At 39.5% G+C, this 25328-nt stretch overlaps 1 protein-coding gene across 3 annotated transcripts in view; it reads right to left on the bottom strand.

Annotated features, from left to right (window-relative positions):
- Positions 1-25328, bottom strand: part of LOC124613181 (peptide transporter family 1) — a 341779-nt gene that overhangs the window by 15752 nt on the left and 300699 nt on the right. For all 3 annotated transcript variants that reach the window (XM_047141820.1, XM_047141821.1, XM_047141822.1), the window contains 4 exons: positions 16763-16857; positions 12767-12901; positions 12540-12651; positions 563-691 (listed from right to left, as the gene is read on the bottom strand). In XM_047141820.1, coding sequence (XP_046997776.1) covers positions 563-691; positions 12540-12651; positions 12767-12901; positions 16763-16857 — 471 coding nt within the window. The remainder of the gene's footprint in view (positions 1-562; positions 692-12539; positions 12652-12766; positions 12902-16762; positions 16858-25328) is intronic.

The raw sequence follows: 25328 nt of genomic DNA, 5'->3' as shown, positions 1-25328 counted from the left end.
CACCCTATTTCTGAAGACTCATTGTTGGAAGGTAATTAACCTACATTCTTCTTCTCGTCCCAACCTAAAAAAGGGTTGTGTTTCCAGATAGGACAAACAAATAAACAATGGACATTCTGTAAATTAGAGCAGCACCTACAGTACAGAAAATAACTTCTCATGGAAAGAACTATGTGACAGATTTGTGCCTATCATAAATAAAATATTACAGACAATATCTAAATGTGTTTTCCCTGTGCCCCTCTTCACCTTTTACATGATAAGATTGCTCAGGAAATTATGTAAGTAGCAAGAGAAAGGCATACCTTTTCACATGCAGCCCATTTTACTAGTTAAGCACATTCACTAGTGCCACATGGATATATTACGATTTTACAAGAGTGAGCCAAACGAAAAGTTTCAGGGAAAATAATGGTTAGAATTTTGTGAGTTACAAGGTCACAGAAAAGTATCTTATACGTACACATAACTGGTATAATGTACCAGTTGACCACCTTCATAAATTTTAGATTAATTTTGTATGTAATTTATATATTGGCAAATCAGAAAAAGAAATGCATACCTGAGAATAAGAGAATTCCAAGCCTGTTATGGAGAACATCACTTCTCCCATTGTTATTACAACATACTGTGGTATCAACCACAGCATATGTACACTGTTTGGTTCAGTTATTGTGTGAATGCTTGTCAGCTGCAAAACAACATGAAATATAAATTTTTGGCCTTTTCATTTTAATGTCACCTAAAATGAATAACAGGATGAGAAAGGAACATAACAACACAAAATATTGCCAGAAATGCTGTGTTAGACCAGGTATATTTCTGAAACTTTATCACCTTTGTTTCTAGAAGGATTCTGAAGGAGAGGGTGATGTGGGAAACAGGAATAAAAGGTATTGCATAATCACAAATAGCAGTTAAAACAATAACAACACTAAAAAGTTCAAAGTTATTGATCCCAAATTCCTAGTTTTAACACCATTTATGGTAAGTTGTACCATTGATTTCATAACTATTTTACATGTTATTACTTTTAAGCCAATAGTTGCTATATCTTAGGATGAAAAGTGCAGAAACTTCAGCCAAATTTGAATAAAAATTGTGATTTAGAAAACACTGTCACAGTCGCGTGCAGTATTTGGTATACAGCTGCATCAAAACATATGAGTAGTCATCATATGAATGAGGTTCTTTCCAGAAACTTCACATAGATAGTGACTTCCCATATATTTTATACACACACATCCCAATAATTATCTGTGGGCTACTGAAAATGACTTACCAATTTAAATGAGAGCACCCATTTACAACTGTATGTAGGAATTTGTCTACAATAAGCTTCATTTGCGAAATAAAAGTGCTCACAGTTGTTCTGTACTAGCAACATGGCTAATGTGATAAAAAGGAAGTGATTTTAAAAAAAAGTCTCTTGTCAAGAATGAAGTAACTAATCGGCAGTAAATAATTCCATTAATGCCAGTATTATGTAAATCTAAGAGTATCATGCCCGTAAACATGTTCCTATGTCTATCTGAGAAAAACATGTCACATATGAATGTAAATATTATGAATGAACAATAAAAACTCCATAATGGACTAACAACAGTAAGGAGAGCATAAATTTATGTTAACCACATTGTGTTGAGTCACAGACATAGTGAAACAGACTGCTGAAGTAACTAAGATTTTAAAAAAAATCATCCTTCTGAAATAGGAAACACAAATACATCCATTGAAGCACAACTTTCACAAATGTTGCCACTGTGTCCAGGCACTGGGGCCTGACTGCAACTTTATCTGAGGTGAGCAGCAGTCAGCTGGTGTGGGTGGTAGGGGTAAGGAAGAGACATGGGGTGGGGAGAGGGAGTAATGACAGGATATCAGTGGGGAAGATGGTGTGCTACCTGTGGGCTTGTACAGGGACATGGTGGGGACAGGACAGGGCAGCTAGGTGCTGGTGTCTGGAGGCTGTGCATGCTGTGGGGAGTTGGAGGGGAGAGAAGGGGAGAGAAAGAGAAAATGCTAGTAGGTGTGTTGGTGAGACAGATGGTGTGTACAGTACTGGAGCAGGAATGTGGAAGGGGATAGGGTGGTAGAGGTCACCTACTACCTAAAGTTGAGACCAGGTGGCTTACGGGACTGAGGGGCATGTTGTGGGGAGAGTGCCCGCCCGTGCAATTCAAAAAGCTGAAGAATGTAATTGATGCATGCTGTGGAGCAGTCATTAAAGTGAAGCACATTGCACTGGGTGGCATTTCCTGCTGTCTCTTGGTCACAGTGTGGCTGTGGCTCTTAATGCGGACAGACAGCTTGTTAGTTATCACATACATGTCAAAACATTAGCATCCACTGAAATGAGGAATATCCTACCCATCCTTCACACAGTGGTATTTCACCACCCATGGAACCTATACAATATCTTGTCCATCCGTACTTCATCCTTTCTCCCAACCGCTTGGCTTGCCCTGCACCTCATGTGCCTGTAGTAGACCTAGATGCAAGACCTGTCAATACATCCTCTCACTATCACCTACTTCAATCTTATCACAGTCCCATCAAAGGCAGGGCTGCCTGTGAAAGCAGGCATGTGATCAACCAATTATGCTGCAACCACTGTGTCATTCTCTACATAGGCACAACTAACAAACTGTCTTTCCACATGAATGGCCACTCCAGACTGTGGCCAAGAGACAGCTGGACTACCCAGTTGCTGTACATGCTGCACAACAAAATTTGACTTACTTTAATGACTGTATTATGTAAAGAAACTTTTTTTTATTTTTTTACGAAAAATCTCCTAGATACCTAGTAATACCCAGTTTCCAAAGCCTCAACAGATTACTTGCTAAGGTGAGGACTTTCGCAGGCCAAGCCCTGAAATGATTCTCTCTCCCTGATATACACCCCATAACACCTACAGTCATCTCCCATCACCCTTCTGTCCTCTGTAACATCACTGACAAACCAGATGACATTCCCAGACCACTGTACTACTGATGTGAGCCTGATCCATGCACCCATCAATGCCTGATCCTACGATATGAAATGCAGAACAATAAGTGAACCACACACATTTATCAGTTGATATGTGTTCACAGCACTGATTTTTATATCAGAAATCCACCACTAAACTGGAGGAGTCCATGGATAGACCCAAAAGAACTGTCTTCCTTGGGGATACCCAGTGACCAGTGGTTGAACATGCTATGCACCATGACTCGAGGGACTGAGTGCTTCCTCCACCCCACAGGCCATTAGGTTCCCCTCCCTCAGCAATGGCTTCATCCCCTGAAGTCCACTTTTTTTTCCAATCTGTTTTCCTTCTTTCCTCTTAATTCTTAATTGTACTACTTATTCCAGTTTTCATGTCTCTTCTTCTCAATCCATCTTTATATGGCACTCTGTCCTTTTATCAGATGTGAATGAAAGGAGGCACAATGCCTGGAATGAACTTTGGCACATCAGGTGGAGCCATCACTTTCTCTGACAAAAGAATTAAACAATATTGAAACTTGAAACTTGGCAATTGTTTTTAGTTGTTATGTTTATTGGTAGTATTGGCATTTCATGACCTGAAGGTCAGTACTGCCAATCCAGACTGTACAGTTGTAATTTTAATGTTTTTCCTAGTACATTCTGCTTTTGAAAAAAAATACGGTCAAAGGTAGTTGGTTAGTTGACAGATTAGTTAACTGGTTGACTGATTAGCAATTTCAAGGTTTAATTTTTATTTTCCATGGATCATGTTCACACACAAAACCTGGCCACCAGCTGACTGCCACTGAGACTAAGTCTGATTGTCAACTTAAGGTGCCAATAAAATTGTCCCCTCCCTTTTCAGAACTCAAAGTCAGGCCATCTGCATGGTCTGGCAACACTGTAGAATATGGAAGCGTCTGAAGCAGATGTTACAGTGCTGCAGACATAATACAACATAAACACAAATTCATGAATTCAAGTCTGCTCCTCCCTTTATTTTTCAAACTACATTTAGACTGTCTGCTAAAGATATCACTCTGATGGGACCTCAAAGATAATTTGCATCACTTTATAAACCACCAGTAATAGCAAAACCTTCCATGAAGTAGCTTGTGTGTGTGTCAAGATCATAACACTTTGTGCTTGAGCTTTCTCGCTTTAAAGCAGCCACCAGCTGCCCACCACTGTACACATTGACAGCAGCCACCTCATGACCATGTGATCACAATGCAGTGCATTTCAGGTCATTTATGCTCTTGGAACTGTTAACACAAATTTGTTTCTTATTTTTGTTCAGTTATCATCCCCAAATAACTTCGATAAACTGAGTGAACACGAAAGTTACACAAGAGTCAAATTGTTATGAGTTATTTATTAGGCATCATTTTGCTACTTGAAGTTCTAGTTTTGTTATGTATTGGATTTTGCATACCATACTTCACCCTTATGAAAGTCGTTTACACATTATAAAATAGTCGCAAGTAGAAAAATGTCTAACATTTATGACATGTTGCTTGCTTTGGGTTTAATGAAGGTGTTCAAGCAGTGGAACCATATCAAAACATTTATGTTGTATGAAGAGTGAGTGCTGTATTACAAATCATGTCAGAAAAGGAATTCTCTTGTTTCAAGAAAGATGATTCAGAAGTCTTGATAACTGACATACGTTATGAACTGTGACATTTGCATTCAAAAGGCTACATTCAGAGGTTGGGTTTAGGACTGTTTGTTGTTTGTTGGAGGATGAGAGCAAGAGACTTCCTGGGAGCTTTCTTTGTGGACAAGATAGGTGCAGTAGTTGCAATAGAAGAAATGCTGGGGGTAGTTATTTACAAAGATGTTGAGGAATTCATGTTAGACCAAACATGTTTTACACAGATAAATATGCTGTAGACAGGAGAGAATTTAATGTGGGATTGGTGGAAGCTGTCAAAATGGAGGTACTGTTGATTGTTGATGGTTTCATGTGAATTGAGCTTCCATGAGATGGAGGCTGCTCTGGATTTGGAAAAAGACCAGCTGTTTTGAAGTTAAGTTGTTGTAAAAAGCGGAACAATCTTTCTTCACCATGAGTACTGACCACTAACCGGGGAGGGGGGGGGGGGAGTTATATTTGAGAGGTTTTACTTTTTTTGTCTTTTATATTCAAGTCTCTCTCTCTCTCTCTCTCTCTCTCTCTCTCTCTCTCTCTCTCTCTCTCTCTCTCTCTCTCTCTCATTTTATCACATCATCTCCCCCCCCCCCCCCCCAAAAAAAAAGACCACCTTTTTGCTTTCCACTTAATTCTTAATTGCCCCGTTCATTCCAGATTTCATTTATCTCCTTGTCAGCTCATCTTTACTTGACACACTGTCCTTTTATCATCTCTGAACCAAACTTGGCCCACTGCATACTCATGTATTATTGTTGATGTCCTGCACTCTCTCTGATGCCTCTCCTTTCATTTTCATCACTCCTCCTCCCATCATATATGACCTCCATATCCTGGTGTCTCAGTAACCTGCCCTTTCTTCCCAACCTTGTGAAACTAACCCCTGTTTCCTCCTAGAAGAAGGAACTAACAGTTCTGAAATCTAGCAACAGATTTTTTTTAAAGAGGTCCTTTATTGTATCTATTAGTATTACTGGAATTTGGTTTCCTGAAGGTATATACTGGCTAGCATGTCTGTCAAGAATGAAATGAACAGCACAGTGGCTGCAGAATAATAATAATAATAATAATAATAATAATAATACCCCAGTCAGAATTAGAAAACATCAAACAACAAGTACAACAAATACTGGAACAAAATAATGTGCAATCAGAAGAAGAAGAAAATACAGTAATGGACTCAAACATCCCAGAGCAAACAAACAAAGAACAACACACATCAATTAAACAGTCAGAGGAATACGAAATCTTAAGACAGCCACCAGAACAAGCACAAACAGAACATGAAGTGACACACATGTTAGATATAGAAGAAAAATTTCAGTTGACGTATATAGAATACAAAGACACAAATACAGACATTAGACCATTCTTGCATAGACCACCAAATAACCCACAAGCTGAAACAACAATAACAACTATCAACACAATCATACACAACAAAATAAATGAAAATACAACTATGGAAAAGTTACAACTACTGGTTTATGTAGGAGCACTCACTACACTAAATATACACACCAGGCAGAGATAAGAACCAACCAACACACGGAAGAAACCCACAAAACTAACATGGCAACACAGGCTACAGATCAGAATAGAAAAACTGAGAAAAGACATTGGACAGCTAACACAATTTATAAGAAATGAAATGTCAGGAAAAAAAAAAAAAAAAAAAAAAAAAACGAAATAAGTTAGGTAAAATCTCACAGCAAGAAGCGATAGAGCAATTAGATGAAAAGAAGCAGAAATTACAAGCATTGGCCAAACGACTTAGAAGATACAAAAAAAATGAAAATAGAAGGAAACAAAACCAAACATTCAATACAAACCAAAAGAAATTTTACCAGACAATAGATAACACACACATTAAAATAGACAATCCACCAAACATAACAGACATGGAACACTTCTGGAGCAACATATGGTCAAACCCGGTACAACATAACAGGCATGCACGGTGGATACAAGCAGAAACAGATACATACAAGATGATACCACAAATGCCTCAAGTGATAATTTTGCAACATGAAGTCACCCAAGCAATTAATTCTACTCACAATTGGAAAGCCCCTGGAAATGACAAAATAGCAAATTTCTGGTTAAAGAAGTTCACCTCAACACATTCACATCTAACTAAATTATTTAACAGTTACATTGCAGACCCATACACATTCCCTGATACACTTACACACGGAATAACATATCTGAAACCTAAAGATCAAGCAGACACAGCAAACCCAGCTAAATATCACCCCATAACATGCCTACCAACAATATACAAAATATTAACTTCAGTCATTACACAGACATTAATTACACATGCAACACAGAACAAAATTATAAATGAAGAACAAAAAGGCTGTTGCAAAGGAGCACGAGGATGTAAAGAGCAACTGATAATAGATGCAGAGGTGACATGTTGTTGTTGTGGTCTTCAGTCCTGAGACTGGTTTGATGCAGCTCTCCATGCTACTCTATCCTGTGCAAGCTTCTTCGTCTCCCAGTACCTACTGCAACCTACATCCTTCTGAATCTGCTTAGTGTATTCATCTCTTGGTCTCCCCCTATGGTTTTTACCCTCCACACTGCCGTCCAATACTAAATTGGTGATCCCTTGATGCCTCAAAACATGTCCTACCAACCGATCCCTTCTACTGGTCAAGTTGTGCCACAAGCTTCTCTTCTCCTCAATCCTATTCAATACTTCCTCATTAGTTATGTGATCTACCCACCTAATCTTCAGCATTCTTCTGTAGCACCACATTTCGAAAGCTTCTATTCTCTTCTTGTCCAAACTATTTACCGTCCATGTTTCACTTCCATACATGGCTACACTCCATACAAATACTTTCAGAAATGACTTCCTGACACTTAAATCTATACTCGAAGTTAACAAATTTCTCTTCTTCAGAAACGCTTTCCTTACCATTGCCAGTCTACATTTTATATCCTCTCTACTGTGACCATCATCAGTTATTTTGCTCCCCAAATAGCAAAACTCCTTTACTATTTTAAGTGTCTCATTTCCTAATCTAATACCCTCAACATCACCTGACTTAATTCGACTACATTCCATTATCCTTGTTTTGCTTTTGTTGATGTTCATCTTATATCCTTCCTTCAAGACACTGTCCATTCCGTTAGAACTCCTCTTCCAAGTCCTTTGCTGTCTCTGACAGAATTACAATGTCATTGGCGAACCTCAAAGTTTTTATTTCTTCTCCATGGATTTTAATACCTACGCCAAATTTTTCTTTTGTTTCCTTTACTGCTTGCTCAATATACCGATTGAATAACACCGGGGAGAGGCTACAGCCCTGTCTTACTCCCTTCCCAACCACTGCTTCCCTTTCACATCCCTCGACTCTTAGAACTGCCATCTGGTTTCTGTTCAAATTGTAAATAGCCTTTCGCTCCCTGTATTTTACCCCTGCCACCTTTAGAATTTGAAAGAGAGTATTCCAATCAACATTGTCAAAAGCTTTCTCTAAGTCTACAAATGCTAGAAACATAGGTTTGCCTTTCCTTAATCTTTCTTCTAAGATAAGTCGTAAGGTCAGTATTGCCTCACGTGTTCCAGTATTTCTATGGAATCCAAACTGATCTTCCCCGAGGTCGGCTTCTACTAGTTTTTCCATTCGTCTGTAAAGAATTCGTGTTAGTGTTTTGCAGCTGTGGCTTATTAAACTGATTGTTCGGTAATTTTCACATCTGTCAACACCTGCTTTCTTTGGGATTGGTATTATTATATTCTTCTTGAAGCCTGAGGGTATTTCGCCTGTTTCATACATCTTGCTCACCAGATGGTAGAGTTTTGTCAGGACTGGCTCTCCCAAGGCTGTCAGTAGTTCTAATGGAATGTTGTCTACTCCCGGGGCCTTGTTTCGACTCAGGTCTTTCAGCGCTCTGTCAAACCCTTCATGCAGTATCGTATCTCCCATTTCATCTTCATCTACATCCTCTTCCATTTCCATAATATTGTCCTCAAGTACATCGCCCTTGTATAGACGCTCTATATACTCCTTCCACCTTTCTGCTTTCCCTTCTTTGCTTAGAACTGGGTTTCCATCTGAACTCTTGATGTTCATACAAGTGGTTCTCTTATCTCCAAAGGTCTCTCTAATTTTCCTGTAGGCAGTATCTATCTTACCCCTAGTGAGATAAGCCACTACATCCTTACATTTGTCCTCTAGCCATCCCGGTTTAGCCATTTTGCACTTCCTGTCGATCTCGTTTTTGAGACGATTGTATTCCTTTTTGCCTGCTTCATTTACTGCATTTTTATATTTTCTCCTTTCATCAATTAAATTCAATACTACTTCTGTTACCCAAGGATTTCTACTAGTCCTCGTCTTTTTACCTACTTGATCCTCTGCTGCCTTCACTATTTCATCCCTCAAAGCTACCCATTCTTCTTCTATTGTATTTCTTTCCCCCGTTCCTGTCAATTGTTCCCTTATGCTCTCCCTGAAACTCTCTACAACTTCTGGTTCTTTCAGTTTATCCAGGTCCCATCTCCTTAAATTCTCACCTTTTTGCAGTTTCTTCAGTTTCAATCTGCAGTTCATAACCAATAGATTGTGGTCAGAATCCACATCTGCCCCTGGAAATGTCTTACAATTTAAAACCTGGTTCCTAAATCTCTGTCTTACCATTATATAATCTATCTGATACCTTTTAGTATCTCCAGGGTTCTTCCATGTATACAACCTTCTATCATGATTCTTAAACCAAGTGTTAGCTATGATTAAGTTGTGCTCTGTGCAAAATTCTACCAGGCGGCTTCCTCTTTCATTTCTTAGCCCCAATCCATATTCACCTACTATGTTTCCTTCTCTCCCTTTTCCTACACTCAAATTCCAGCCACCCATGACTATTAAATTTTTGTCTCCCTTCACTATCTGAATAATGTCTTTTATTTCATCATACATTTCTTCAATTTCTTCGTCATCTGCAGAGCTAGTTGGCATATAAACTTGTACTACTGTAGTAGTTGTGGGCTTCGTATCTATCTTGGCCACAATAATGCATTCACTATGCTGTTTGTAGTAGCTTACCCACATTCCTATTTTCCTATTAATTATTAAACCTACTCCTGCATTACCCCTATCTGACTTTGTGTTTATAACCCTGTAGTCACCTGACCAGAAGTCTTGTTCCTCCTGCCACCGAACTTCACTAATTCCCACTATATCTAACTTTAACCTATCCATCTCTCTTTTTGAATTTTCTAACCTACCTGCCCGATTAAGGGGTCTGACATTCCACGCTCCAATTCGTAGAACGCCAGTTTTCTTTCTCCTGATAACGACATCCTCTTGAGTAGTCCCCGCCCGGAGATTCGAATGGGGGACTATTTTACCTCTGGAATATTTTACCCAAGAGGACGCCATCATCATTTAATCATACAGTAAAGCTGCATGCCCTCGGGAAAAATTACGGCCATAGTTTCCCCTTGCTTTCAGCCGTTCGCAGTACCAGCACAGCAAGGCCGTTTTGGTTATTGTTACAAGGCCAAATCAGTCAATCATCCAGACTGTTGCCCTTGCAACTACTGAAAAGGCTGCTGCCCCTCTTCAGGAACCACATGTTTGTCTGGCCTCTTAACAGATACCCCTCCGTGGTGGTTGCACCTACGGTACGGCTATCTGTATCGCTAAGGCACGCAAGCCTCCCCACCAACGGCAAGGTCCATGGTTCATGGGGGGCAGAGGTGACATATCAAGCTAAAACTAAACAAAGGTCGCTACACTATGCATACATCAATTACCAAAAAGCTTTTGATAGTGTACCCCACTCATGGTTAATACAAATATTGGAAATATACAAAGTAGATCCTAAATTGATACAGTTCCTAAACATAGTAATGAAAAATTGGAAAACCACACTTAATATCCAAACAAATTCAAATAATATCACATCACAGCCAATACAAATTAAGCGTGGAATATACCAAGGAGACTCATTAAGCCCTTTCTGGTTCTGCCTTGCTCTGAACCCACTATCCAACATGCTAAATAATACAAATTATGGAAACAATATTACTGGAACACACCCACACAAAATCACACATCTGCTATACATGGATGATCTAAAACTACTGGCAGCAACAAATCAACAACTCAACCAATTACTAAAGGTAACAGAAGTATTCAGCAATGATATAAATATAGCTTTTGCAACAGACAAATGTAAGAAAAATAGCATAGTCAAGGGAAAACACACTAAACAAGGAGATTACATATTGGATAACCACAGCAACTGCGTAGAAGCGATGGAAAAAACAGATGCCTATAAATATCTAGGATACAGACAAAAAAATAGGAATAGATAATACAAATATTAAAGAACTAAAAGAAAAATATAGACAAAGACTAACAAAAATACTGAAAACAGAACTGACAGCAAGAAACAAGACAAAAGCTATAAATACTTATGCTATACCAATATTGACCTACTCATTTGGAGTAGTGAAATGGAGTAACACAGACCTAGAAGCACTCAATACACTTACACAATCACAATGCCACAAATATAGAATACATCACATACATTCAGCAACTGAAAGATTCACATTAAGCAGAAAGGAAGGAGGAAGGGGATTTATCGACATAAGAAACCTACATTATGGACAGGTAGACAATTTAAGAAAATTCTTTCTAGAACGAGCAGAAACTAGCAAAATACACAAATTAATCACTCATATAAATACATCGGCTACACCACTGCAATTTCATAACCACTTCTACAACCCTTTAGATCACATAACATCAACAGATACGAAGAAAGTAAATTGGAAAAAGAAAACACTACATGGCAAGCACCCGTATCATCTAACACAGCCACACATTGATTAAGACGCATCCAACACATGGCTAAGAAAAGGCAATATATACAGTGAGATGGAAGGATTCATGATTGCAATACAGGATCAAACAATAAACACCAGATATTACAGCAAGCATATTATTAAAGATCCCAATACCACAACAGATAAATGCAGACTTTGCAAACAACAAATAGAAACAGTAGATCACATCACAAGTGGATGTACAATACTAGCAAATACAGAATACGCCAGAAGACATGATAATGTAGCAAAAATAATACATCAACAGCTTGCCTTACAACATAAACTTATAAAACAACATGTTACCACATACAAGTATGCACCACAAAATGTACTACAGAATGATAAATACAAATTATACTGGAACAGAACCATTATAACAGATAAAACAACACCACATAACAACCTGACATCATACTCACCAATAAAAAGAAAAAATTAACACAACTAATCGAAATATCCATACCCAATACAACAAATATGCAAAAGAAAACAGGAGAAAAAATTGAAAAATACATCCAACTGGCTGAGGAAGTCAAGGACATGTGGCATCAGGATAAAGTTGACATTATACCAATTATACTATCAACTACAGGAGTCATACCACACAATATCCACCAGTACATCAATGCAATACAGCTACATCCAAACTTATATATACAACTACAGAAATCTGTAATTATTGACACTTGTTCAATTACCCGAAAGTTCCTAAATGCAATGTAACATATACCGTACAGTTAAAAGGAAGTCACGCTTGATCAAGGTCTGCGTCACCTTCCATTTTTAACCAGACATAACGTCTGAGACAAGAAAGAAAGAATAATAATAATAATAATAATAATAATAACAATGTAAAATACAATTCTCTTATACAACTTATAATGTTTCACACAGACACCTGGAGCATAATGCATATTGTAACCTATGAACACTGTATTTCATGTTTCACCAAATGAGGAATGATTACACATTAAATGTGTCACTAACAAAGATAAGGAGAAATAAATGATAGGGAAAAAATTTTCAATTGATTATATATGTAGCTATCCTTACATAGCCACCATCTGTTGCTGAGTCACTCTCCACCAGGACAAGTGTATATACACCACCCAACTGCAGGGTAACTGATGTTAACTTCGTGTTATTTTGTGTGAATACATCAAATCTGAAAAATGTATGAAAAACAGAAACATTTAAATGACATTAGTTGCTTAACTTTAGTAAGTTTATGTGTGAAAGGAAAAGGATGAAGAGAAATGTTTCAGTTCATAAATACGTACGTGCCATCTTCAATTGGTAAAGGGTCTGTTGCTGAACTGCCAGTTTGTATAGGGATTTGCAATGCAATTTCATCTGTTCCTTCTTTTTTAAAGTATATTTCAGATGGCAAAGTCTCTCCAAAGTCATATATCAGCCTGGAAAGAAAAAAAGCCTTAGGTAATGAGATTATGGGTGTTCACCTGCTGTTCCTATAGTGTCACAATGACATTGCTAGAAATAAGAACAATAAATTTAAGAGAGACTTGCAGAACATTTTTCATGTGGTTAAAGCCAGTCAAGAGTTCAAGAAGACTTTACTGAACACATTAACAATAACATTAATTATTGTCAATTTCAAAATTTTGAAAATGAGGCATACAACAGAATGCATTTTTTTGGGCACTAAATTTAATGAATAATCACCATGGCAGCTGTATAAATCACAGTGAGCAAAGTAACCAACCAAATATTATTGCTCAAGATTAGCTTAGGCAAACACTGCATGTCCCAATGCACTTGTTAGTTTCAAAGATACAATTAGCAAAGTGATTATGCTAGCAAATCACTGAAAATGATACTTATTCCGCTTATGAGGGTATGTGCATTGAAATACTATGCTGACGTGGCAAGACCCAACTTGGGCTAATTTGCCAGTCTATAAATGAAACAATATTTTGTGAATGAATGATACATACTTTTATAAAAGTGAAGATTAGTGAGTAGCCTCTATAGACCCAGTTTCCTCTTTCCATTTTTATTAATAAATGATCTAAGATAAAGTACAGTCCCACTTTTCTGGTCTCAATTCAGTTTCTATGGAGTGTTCTCTACAGAAAATGCTACATTAAACTGTTACATGAAGTTTTAATAAAAATGAATAAAGTTTTTTCCTTTTCCTGTGCATTAACAATGTTCATTATAAACAACTACTTGTGGATATTATGCCATGTATGTTGTCACATGACGGGGAACAATTGTATTTATCACAGGATAACACTAAATTCTGAGTTGGAGAAAACCAAATACAGAGAGAGCTTTCTGGGGTTTGCTACTTTGTGTGGTCTTGTTTTAAACATACAAGGTGCAATAAAACACTATTAAAAATTTGTAAGATTCAGTGATGATACAAATATACCAATAAAATTTCAGAGCTTAAGCATACCAGAAACAGAAAAGACAGTAGTTGACTGTTCTCACAACTAGTCATCACAAAAAGCTGAAGCTATATCATGTAGCTCGAAAGTAATTTGGAAATTGTCAAAACAGAAGCAGCCAAATTTATGCATAATGAATAACCTAGCAAAAATGTAGGTAATTCTTTTGTCTGTCATCTGATGCACGATATGAGGTGTGATAACCATGCTATACACATCTCAGAATTAGATGTAACTTACTAAATCTAAATTAATGACAAATTTCTTGAAGTTCAGATGGACAATAATAGCACACTGAGAAACTGATAAAGCCTTATTTCAGCTTGCTTTTCACTTAAAAATCCCTGTGCATGACCAGAGAAAGGGCTGAAAGATGTTCTATACCTTAACTACTTTGTAACAATCAGGATAGTTTCTTGTGGAAATGCCACAAAATCAATGAAATGCACAAAGCATTTCTTTTAATTGATGAGGCAAAGAACATGGGGGAGCAAAGAATGAAACATTATATTTGTTATAACTGCTGCAGCCTCATCATAAATGTCATTTTTGGAGGAAGTTTAAACAGACAGGCTTTTATTTTGTGACTATTTCATTCACACAATAAAAATAGAAGCACTAAGTGTCAATGAATACTACTTATTCTGCTTTTCACTAAAGCATTAATGCTGACACCACTTTATGGGCACTGCTAATTAGTACATCAGCTTTTAAGTTGAAGTCAATGTTTAGGCCTGCATATCTCTGTGAGTAACTCTTTCCACAGTGAAAAGTAAGTAACCCACAGAAACTCTCTGACAGACTGTCAGAGAGCTTTTGTGGGTTTCATTCTCTTCACTGTGAAAAAAGTTACACACAAATGAGCAGGTCCAAACATTGACATAATCCTAGCTGCAGACTTGTGAAATTGTGGAAATTTACATTGAAGAAAATTTGTAATCGAGTCTACAAGACTTATTTTATTATGAAACTTATGCAACAGCCTGTCACAGTGCAGCTCTTTAAGATCTAACTGTAGCTATCAATCATGCACTAACGTGCTAGAAATCACATCTGACCAATGCTTTGAAGTTCCTGACCCAACCATATTGCTGCTGTTCCTCAATTTTAAACGAGCTGCTATCTATGTTAAGCACTGCACCTGTAGGTGGATAGATTTACGTTTAAGATTATCGTAAATTTAAAACATGGCCATTCCTCTGAAGACAGCACACAGTTTGCACTTCCCCTGCCCTATGTGATGACTGACAACCCCATCTTACCATAGGTGTTCACTACCCAAGTGCTGAGCAAACATGATTACTTGCGCTCTCCTAGCCGTCTGCTGAACAGGCCTGCCTTAGTAAATACTGTTCAGTGTAAACAAGCCTTTACTTATGTAGTGTATAAAGACTATTAAACCTCTAACAGCAATCAATATAGACACATACTGTAATAAAGTGTATAATAATTACACTGTGGTGACAAGTCATGAGATACATCCTAATACGCTATTGTGTGAGAGGTCTTTTCACCTGGCATAGTGCAGCAGCTCAATGTGGCAAGGAGTCAACAAGTTGTTGGAAGTCCCCTGCAGAAAGATTGAGTCATGCTGCCTCTATAGCTATCCATAATTGAGAAAGTGTTGTCAGTGAAGGATTTCGTGCCCAAACTGACCTCTTGATTATGTCCCACAAATATTCAATAGGATTCATGTTGGGACATCTGGGTGGGTAAATCATTCACTTTAATTGCCCAACATGTTCTCCAAACCAGTCTCTAATAGTTGTGGCCTGGTGACATGGTACATTGTCATTTATAACTGAAGTCCTTGAATGGCTGTAAGTTGTCTCCAAGTAGCCAAACATAACTATTTCCAGCCAATGATCAATACACTTAGACCCGAGGACCCAATCTATCCTATATAAACACAGCCCACACCATTATGGAACCACCGTCAGCTCACACAGTTTCTTGTTGACAACTTGTGCCTATGGCATCATGGGGTTTGCACCACACACTAATCCTACCATCTGCCCTTACCAACTGAAATTATTTCTGTGGTTATTTCAAGCAGTGTTGCTTGTCTTTTAGAACTGACAACTCTACACAAATGCTGATGCTCTCAGTTGTTACGTAAAGGCCATCTGTGGTGGAGTGGTAATGCCTGAAATTTGATATTCTCAGCACACTCTTGACACTGTGGATCTTGGAATGCTGAATTCCTTAATGGTTCCCAAAATGGAATGGCCCATGTCTCTAGCTCCAACTACCAGTCCACATTCAGTCTCTGTTAATTCCTGTCATGCACCCATAACCACTTCAGAAACCTTCTCACATGACTCACTTGAGTACAAATGACAGCTATGCCACTGCAGTGCATTTTATACATTGTGTATGCAATACTATTGCCAAATGTATATATGCTTATGGCTATCCCATGACTTTTGTCACCTCAGAGTAATGGACATTAGCTAATCAACATAAAAAAAGCTAGTAGCTTTTCTTCTACTTGAGCAAAATGAAAATTTCCGACATTTCATGTGTAAAATGGATTATATCATATGCAATTTTCAATTAAACAGTTATTCACAATATTAAAGGTCAATTTCTCCAAATAAAACATATGCAGACATTTGTCTTTGGGGAGATCCAATTAAATAGTTGTCTTAACAAAAATATTTTTCATTTTGTTTTTAAATTCAATTAATTACGTACTTTATTCTACAAAATGTAAAAACAAATTACAGATAAGCAGTGTAAATGTATAACTTAACTGGATTTTCTTTCTTGTTTCTTATACCACCAGATGTACTGTTTAGCCCTTGGCTAAAGTTCAAACAATGTTCTAATTGATTGCTAAACAAAGGCAAAAAGACTTACCTAATATATGGATAGCCATTCTCTGACTTATCAATTCTGTCATTCCTAATAGCAGCACTGATTTTCAGATCATTTTGAATTAGGTATGAGGTTGCCTGCAACAAATTTTTTTTATAGTAAGCTTTTAAGATGTTCATAAAATACTCAACTTTATTAAATACATCTGAATGCAAATTAATGATACAAGAACATTGTCTGCTGCAAACTATGATAATGGCATGTGACTGTTAGGAAACATCTTTTGTGTACTTTCTTAGGCCTCATTATGTAATATTTAATTACCTCTCACAGTTAAAAACTGAAATGTACAAAAGTTTGTAAGATGATTCAGGGTTAATGTCCTGTTCACTTGCTGCCCTGTGCCTAAGGAATCCAGCACACAATAGCTGTTGATAGGCGTAGTGTAAGGGCTGACCCAGTAGTGGAAACAACCATCCACAGTTTAAATGCACCAAAATAAACAAACAAAAACAGAAAGGGTTTCTGTGGTGCTAACAGCAATGTTAGTATTTGGGTAACTAGTTAAGGGTTTTATTATAGTTTTACACTAGCAGAAGTTGTTTTAGTGTTAGCATTTTTGTAATATTAGTTTTATTAAGTACAGGAAATAAATATTTAACACATACATTTACTATTATCCAAAAAATGTGATTTGTATGGCTACTTTAGCTTCTCCAATAACAGGCTGTAGTTGTGAAATGATAAATAAGTAAAGAAACCCCAGGTGCTTAGACCTGAATGTGTCAGAGGTGAACGCCTGTGTGAGCATGCAGGGACATTGTGGTGGTAGGATAGTGGACTGTTAGATGCAGTATTGGGAGGCTGTGCTGCAGAGGAGGGGGGTGGGTGGCCAAAGTGGAAAGGGGGGGTGTAGAGAAAGGTGTGCTATTGGGTTAGTAGGTGTGTAGTGCTGGAGTGGCAGCAGAGAAGGGGATAAGTAGATGGAGGACAAGGAGTAGTGATTGTTGAAGCCAGGATGGTTACAGGAATGAAGAATATATTGCAGGTGAAATTCTTCCTATCAGTGACATTCAGAAAACCTAGTGCTGTTGGGAATAATTCAGATGCCACAGGCTGTGAAGCAGTCATTTAAGTTAAGCAAATCATGTTGTCAGCATGCTCAGTAGCTGTATGGTCCAACTGTCTTTTGCCCACAGTTTGATGGTGGCTGTTCATGCAGACAGCTGGTTAGTGATCATGCCCACATAAAATGTGGCATGGTAGTTTTAGTTAAGTTGGCTGCTTTCATAGGTGGCCCTGCCTTTTGCAGGGTAGGAGATGCCTGTGACAGGACTGGAGTGGGTGGTGGTGGTGGTGGTGGTGGTGGTGGTGGTGGTGGTGGTGGGAGCATGTACAGGACAGATCTTGCATTTTGGCTTAGCAGTCAAAAACCTACTGTAAATGTGATTCAGCTGATCCAGTTCTGGGTGATACTGAGTCAGGAGGAGTGCTCCTTTGTGGCCAGATGGTGGATATGAGGGGAACTGTAGGTGACTACCATATTTACTCGAATCTAAGCCGCACTTGAATCTAAGCCGCACCTGAAAAATGAGACTCGAAATCAAGGAAAAAAATTTTTCCGAATCTAAGACACACCTGAAATTTGAGACTCGAAATTCAAAGGGAGAGAAAAGTTTTAGGCCGCACGTCCAAATCGAAACAAAGTTGGTCCATTGTAATATGAGACACAATTTAGTTCGAATGATTGACGATACAGCTTTAGTAGTTTGGTTCGAGTCATGAGTTTAGCAGTTAAGCTTTACCAGGTAGCGCTCCATCCATATTTATATGGGTACCCTTCCTTTTTCACGTGCTTCGTCTGGATTGAATTGACTGCTTATTTTTTTTGGTCTGATAAGTACTGTTCTCTTTGTTATAGGTGTTTACATCACTCTAAGCTGAAAATGCATTATTTCAATGTGTCATGCATTGTTTGTCGCATTCTGATAATGAGCGTTTATGACCTGTTGCCACTCCCCGGCATGGCTTGCTTTTGTGCGCGCTATCGCCTCATTAGCGAAACAATGGCAAGAGACTGCTTTTTGTTGTTACTTATACTGCCGCTTTCTTTGATAATGATCAACAAGAACCAAATAATAGACTGTGTATGATAGAGGATGTTCTGAATCAGAGTTTGGCAAAAAATGTTCTCGTTTGAAAATCTTTGCAGACGTCTCTTCAGTACATTTATCTTTGTGCCTGCAAAGCAGGCCTGTGTAGCGCTACATATATTTGACGGCAGAAGTTAGTTGTGGCGGCACCTACCAACATTTTTCAGAACTTCCACTTACTTTGCACTCGATTCTAAGCCGCAGGTGGTTTTCTGGATTACAAAAACTGGAAAAAAAGTGCAGCTTAGATTTGAGTAAATACGGTACACTGTCATACTATATCTGGAGCAACCATTAGTATTTCCGGGTCATCATCTGTCGGGAGTTCAATCAGGGATGGAGTGCCAGTGAGGCAAAGACTGCCAGTACTTGCTGACCACCGGCCACACACATGAACTGTCCAACAGAAGGAAATTGGGGTGGGAACGACCGCTGGTTGATCGTTTGATTAGTCGTCTCATTGGGCGACATGCATTTGATCTTTTGACCGTTTCTGGGCCTCGTCAGTTTGTCATCTTGCCGGACATGGTTTGGTTCCTTTCTCATGCAGAGATGTCATTGCCAATGGACAAGAGTTACCTCTGCATGGGCGGGACTGAGCCAGTGTGCCCAGGTCGCCATGTCTCTGAGTTGCGAACAGACATCGAGTTGAATTGGGTTGGACCTGCAATGAGCTCCAGACAGTCAAGACTCGCCCGACCGTTGCCAACACTCATAACTTGAGTGGGGACGACCTTGGTTGGTCATCTCATTGGACAACATGCAGTTGGTTGCTGACTACTTATGGAAACTCTCTGTGTGATTGTGTGACTTGTCATTTCTCCTTGTTGTTCCACAAGGATTGGTTTTTGGATTGTCAGAGTTCTTGGTGCAAGTGTTTATGTGGAACTGTGTGTAGTCCTGTGATTTCCAATGAGCAGATGAATGCTGACTGTGTACTGGAGTAGCCAGTTGGTCGGTTGTGACAGAGCAGCGAGGAAGTCTCCGCGGCATGAGGTAAGGCCAGGGCCGCTGGCAGTGTGCATGCGCGGTCGGAGTTGTGAGGCACTAGCTGCAAGGGCAGGAAAAAGTGTGTGGCCCACCAAACCTATTGAAATGATTGTAACTTATTAGTGAAGGGCACCAGCAGTATCTCCTGCCTTGTGGCCATTAATGTTCCGGTTATCCGCCCTGGTCGTAAGTATAGTTTTCCGGCAGTGTTTTTTCCTTGCCATGTTGATGCTGTCCGGCACGGTGTGTAGTTTGACAGCTTTGGTGTTTTTCATTTTTTGTCTTTGAGTGGTTATTGTGCCTTGACTGTGTGTAGATGCCAATTGTCGAGACGTAGTGCTGCTGGGATTTTTGTCCTCACTGATATTTTCGGTTGTCTTGCCGTTGGTTGGGGGGGAAGGAAATTGATTAGGTTGTTGGATGGTTCGTCAGCTGTCCCTAGGTCATGCTGCCACCCAATTATTTAGTGTTACGCTTGGCTGCCTGTCTCACCTAAACTGTTGTTAGAGTTTCCTCCCCAGGCCAACCCTTGGAACACTTCTGAGCACCATTGTTCTATTGTTTGGGATTGTAATTTTCTTTAGTCTCAAGTACTGCGCAAGGCCTTCAGCCATGTATTAATTTAGTTTGTTTTAGTGTTCAATATAAGGCTTTCAGCCAAACCTTATGTGAAATATTTTAAGATACAGCCTTCAGCTGTCTGAAAAATCATTTGAAGATTTGAAAGTTCTCTCTTCTATCTTAATTTTATTACCCAGGCCTTAAGCCTTGAGTTGTCCCATGTTCAGTATAAGGCCTTCAGCCGAATTTATGTGAAATATTTTAAGATAAGGCCTTCAGCCGAATTTATGTGAAATATTTTAAGACAAGGCCTTCGGCCTACTTAAATTAAAATTTGAAAGGTCTTTGTCTAAAACCTTTTAAAATTTTCTTACTCCAGTTCTTGTTATTCAGGCCGTAAGCCCTCAGTTGTTCTATCTTGTAACTGAGGCCTTCAGCTGTGTGTATTCCTTAATGCAATTTTAATAACTTGTGTTCTGGCCTACAGTCGTATTGTTTCTGAATTTTTTTTAGGGCATGTATGATTAAGTCTTTTAGCAAATATAGTTTGTATGTTTGTGCAACTAGCAGCAATTGATTTGGGCCCCTTTCCACAAACTGAGCTGCTCTGTCATGTGAAATCAGATTTCAATGTGCTTGCTTGGAGCACAGGGATCCTCTGCCAAGCCACTATGATGATTTACCTTTTTTTCTCAATGTTGTAGCCATAAAACCAGGTATCATCTCCTGTAATGATCATTTGCATGGATGTTTCACTGTCACTGGCTTGTTGAAGGAGTTTGTGACTAACGTTCAACTGATTTTCTTTTTGTTTTTGTGTCATCAAATGAGGAATATGTTTCTCTGGAACTCAACACATGTTCAGTATTTCTGTCCCGTGTGAGATGTCTCTACCTCTTCTACAATGTCTCTGACAGCCAATCAGCAATTTGCAAACATTGATATGCTGAGTGTACCATCAACTTCAATTAACTGAAAATCACCTTTGTTGTTGTAGTATTCAGTCCAAAGACTGGTGTGAAGCAGCTGTCAATGCTACTCTTATGTACGTATTATTTGAAGTATCCCGAGTGAGTGTGCCAAGTTTCTGTCACTTCTAACAGATAGTATAGCTACAAGACAGTTGCAAAAGTCACCTGTAGGTGATGTATGTAACAAGCAATGTGACACATTGAATTCCTCACTGCAAAGAAATAAACTGTGAGAAATATTCACAAATGCTTGTGCAAAGTCCATGGAGCACCTACTGTTGATAGAAGTACAGTTAGTCACTGGGCACAGAGGGTGAGGTCATCAGGAGGTGGTTCAGTGGAGCTCCATGATTTGCAGTGGTTGGGGAGACCATCTATGGCTGTCACACCAGACATACCTGAAATAGACCCCTTGGACTTCCACTTGTTTGGGTCATTAAAGGATGCCATTCATGGAAGACATTTTGAGGACAATGTGGTGGTGATTCACAGAGTGAAGCACTGGCTCTGTCACCAGGATGGGGATTGGTAACGACAGGGCATACATGACCTTGTTTCGCACTGGAGGAAGGCCATAGAATGGGATGGAGATTATGTGGAAAAATAGGGTGTTTAGATAAAACACCAGCCGTGTGTGTGTGTGTGTGTGTGTGTGTGTGTGTGTGTGTGTGTGTGTGTGTGTGTGTGTGTGTGTGTGTGTAATTCTCGTTATGTTCAGTAAAGAATTGTTGAAGAAAAAAAATGTGGTGCATTACTTTCTGGCAACCCTCGTACTTGTACGAGGGCAGTTCAATAAGTAATGCAACACATTTTTTTTTCTGAAACAGGGGTTGTTTTATTCAGCATTGAAATACACCAGGTTATTCCCCAATCTTTTAGCTACACAACACTATTTTTCAACGTAATTTCCATTCAATGCTACGGCCTTACGCCACCATGAAATGAGGGCCTGTATGCCTGCACGGTACCATTCCACTGGTCGATGTCAGAGCCAACGTCGTACTGCAACAATAACTTCTTCATCATCTGCATAGTGTTTCCCACGGATTGCGTCCTTCATTGAGCCAAACATATGGAAATCCGACGGTGCGAGATCGGGGCTGTAGGGTGCATGAGGAAGAACAGTCCACTGAAGTTTTGTGAGCTCCTCTCGGGTGCGAAGACTTGTGTGAGGTCTTGCGTTGTCATGAAGAAGGAGAAGTTCGTTCAGATTTTTGTGCCTACGAACACGCTGAAGTCGTTTCTTCAATTTCTGAAGAGTAGCACAATACACTTCAGAGTTGATCGTTTGACCATGGGGAAGGACATCGAACAGAATAACCCCTTCAGCGTCCCAGAAGACTGTAACCATGACTTTACCAGCTGAGGGTATGGCTTTAAACATTTTCTTGGTAGGGGAGTGGGTGTGGCGCCACTCCATTGATTGTCGTTTTGTTTCAGGTTCGAAGTGATGAACCCATGTTTCATCGTCTGTAACAATCTTTGACAAGAAATTGTCACCCTCAGCCACATGACGAGCAAGCAATTCCGCACAGATGGTTCTCCTTTGCTCTTTATGGCATTCGGTTAGACAACGAGGGACCCAGCGGGAACAAACCTTTGAATATCCCAACTGGTGAACAATTGTGACAGCACTACCAACAGAGATGTCAAGTTGAGCACTGAGTTGTTTGATGGTGATCTGTCGATCATCTCGAACGAGTGTGTTCGCACGCTCCGCCGTTGCAGGAGTCACAGCTGTGCACGGCCGGCCCGCACGCGGGAGATCAGACAGTCTTGCTTGACCTTGCGGCGATGATGACACACGCTTTGCCCAACAACTCACCATGCTTTTGTCCACTGCCAGATCACCGTAGACATTCTGCAAGTGCCAATGAATATCTGAGATGCCCTGGTTTTCCGCTAAAAGAAACTCGATCACTGCCCGTTGTTTGCAACGCACATCCGTTACAGACGCCATTTTAACAGCTCTGTACAGCGCTGCCACCTGTCGGAAGTCAATGAAACTATACGAGATGAAGCGGGAATGTTTGAAAATATTCCACTAGAAATTTCCGGTTTTTTCAACCAAAATTGGCCGAGAAAAAAAATGTGTTGCATTACTTATTGAACTGCCCTCGTATTTGCTGGAAGTGGCAGGTCATGGGTGTAAATGTTAATTAACACTGAAGAAAGAACACTTCCTTACAGCAAGTCATTTCTTTGATGGCCGGCCGGGGTGGCCGAGCGGTTCTAGGCGCTACAGTCTGGAACCGCGCGACCGCTACGGTCGCAGGTTCGAATCCTGCCTCGGGCATGGATGTGTGTGATGTCCTTAGGTTAGTTAGGTTTAAGTAGTTCTAAGTTCTAGGGGACTGATGACCTCAGCTGTTAAGTCCCATAGTGCTCAGAGCCATTTGAACCATTTCTTTGATACCTCCATCAACTATGCTGACCCAGAATTCAGCATAAAATCTGTTTTGGAGGAAACTAAGTAAGTTTTGGTAAAATCATAAGCTTTCATTATCCCATATACCTTCCATGACAATGGATGGTGACTGACAGTCTCTTGAGTATCCACCATGTTTATGAAAACTGCACCAGTAATTTTCTGGGTTTCAAAGTTGAGAGACTGAATGTCACCTGGCGGTGTTGCAGGCCCATGACATGGCAAGAAAATTATATAAGCAGAGCAGATACAAATGGGGACTCATTCTACTGTCAACAGAGGCTCCAACACCGGACGTAAGTGATTCTGACCAATGGCAGTTTGTTATGGCCAATCACCTAAAAATGAGCATCCCAGATCCAGCAAAGCTGGTCAACTGTTTTGTATGTTACTATCATAAGCATCTGTGGAAAGTGGTTAAAGGATGATTATACCATGAGTAGGTGACAAGATGTTGGATGTCCTTCACTCGACTCAGAACATGGAGGCTTTCCCACTCAGTATAGATGAATATTTGGTGATCTGATGCCAAGAGTTCAATGCTCATGCAGACCTAAGTGTTTCAGAGCACTCCATTCAGTGCATTTTGCTGAAAATTGGGTTCCACAGTAGATGAACCCTAAAGGTTTTCATACTGATCTAATGACATCATTAGTTATGATTGCAGTGGGCCTTTGATCATAGAGATTATCATGGATCAATGAAAATGTGTCATCTGGCCAGATGAATCACAATTCTCGTTGAACCAAGTCGGTGTTTCTGATCAGATATGCCATCATCCATCTGCTCAAATCCTGCACCAAGCCACAGATGCAGACTGTTGGTAGCAGTATTATAGTGTGGAAGACATTCACCTTGGCTCACATGGGACTAGAAATAGTAATCAAAGACACCATGACAGCTGTGCATTAGATGAAAATTATTGCATATCACATGCATTCCTTTTAAGCTTGACGTCTTCTCTGATTCCACGACATCTTCCAGCAGGATAATTGTCCTTGTCTCAAGGCCAGCGTAGTGCTACAGTGATGTGAGGTACACAATAGTGAACTTATGTTGCTGTCTTGGACCTCAAATTTGCTTGATCTTAACCCAGTGGAGCAAATCTGGGACAGTATCGGGCACAAGCTCTGTACCCACACACTACAGGCCTGTTGTTTATGGGTATTGGATGATCTGTGCATAGACATCAGTTGTTGTATACCTCTGGAATGTAGTAAGGACTGATAAAATCTATGCTTCACAGAATAATTGTACTGAATTGCCTAGGTGGATCAACACACTGTTAAATTAGGTGGTCATTATGTTTTGGTTTGTTATTACATGTTTAAAATATATTAAGTCTTTATGAGACCAGGGAATAACCCATTTACTATAAGCCAGGTACAGGCCCATTCAACTATAATTAGGTAACTGTCTGGTGTTGCCGAGTTGGGCTACTGATTACTAAATTGTTTGTGAATAGTCTTTCCTACTAAAGGATCCAAACACATCCATACCAGAAG

Source organism: Schistocerca americana, chromosome 4 (assembly GCF_021461395.2).
Source record: "Schistocerca americana isolate TAMUIC-IGC-003095 chromosome 4, iqSchAmer2.1, whole genome shotgun sequence".
NCBI lineage: Eukaryota > Metazoa > Arthropoda > Insecta > Orthoptera > Acrididae > Schistocerca > Schistocerca americana.
The sequence above is the reverse complement of the archived record's forward strand: the minus strand, read 5'-3'. Positions and strand labels throughout refer to the sequence as shown.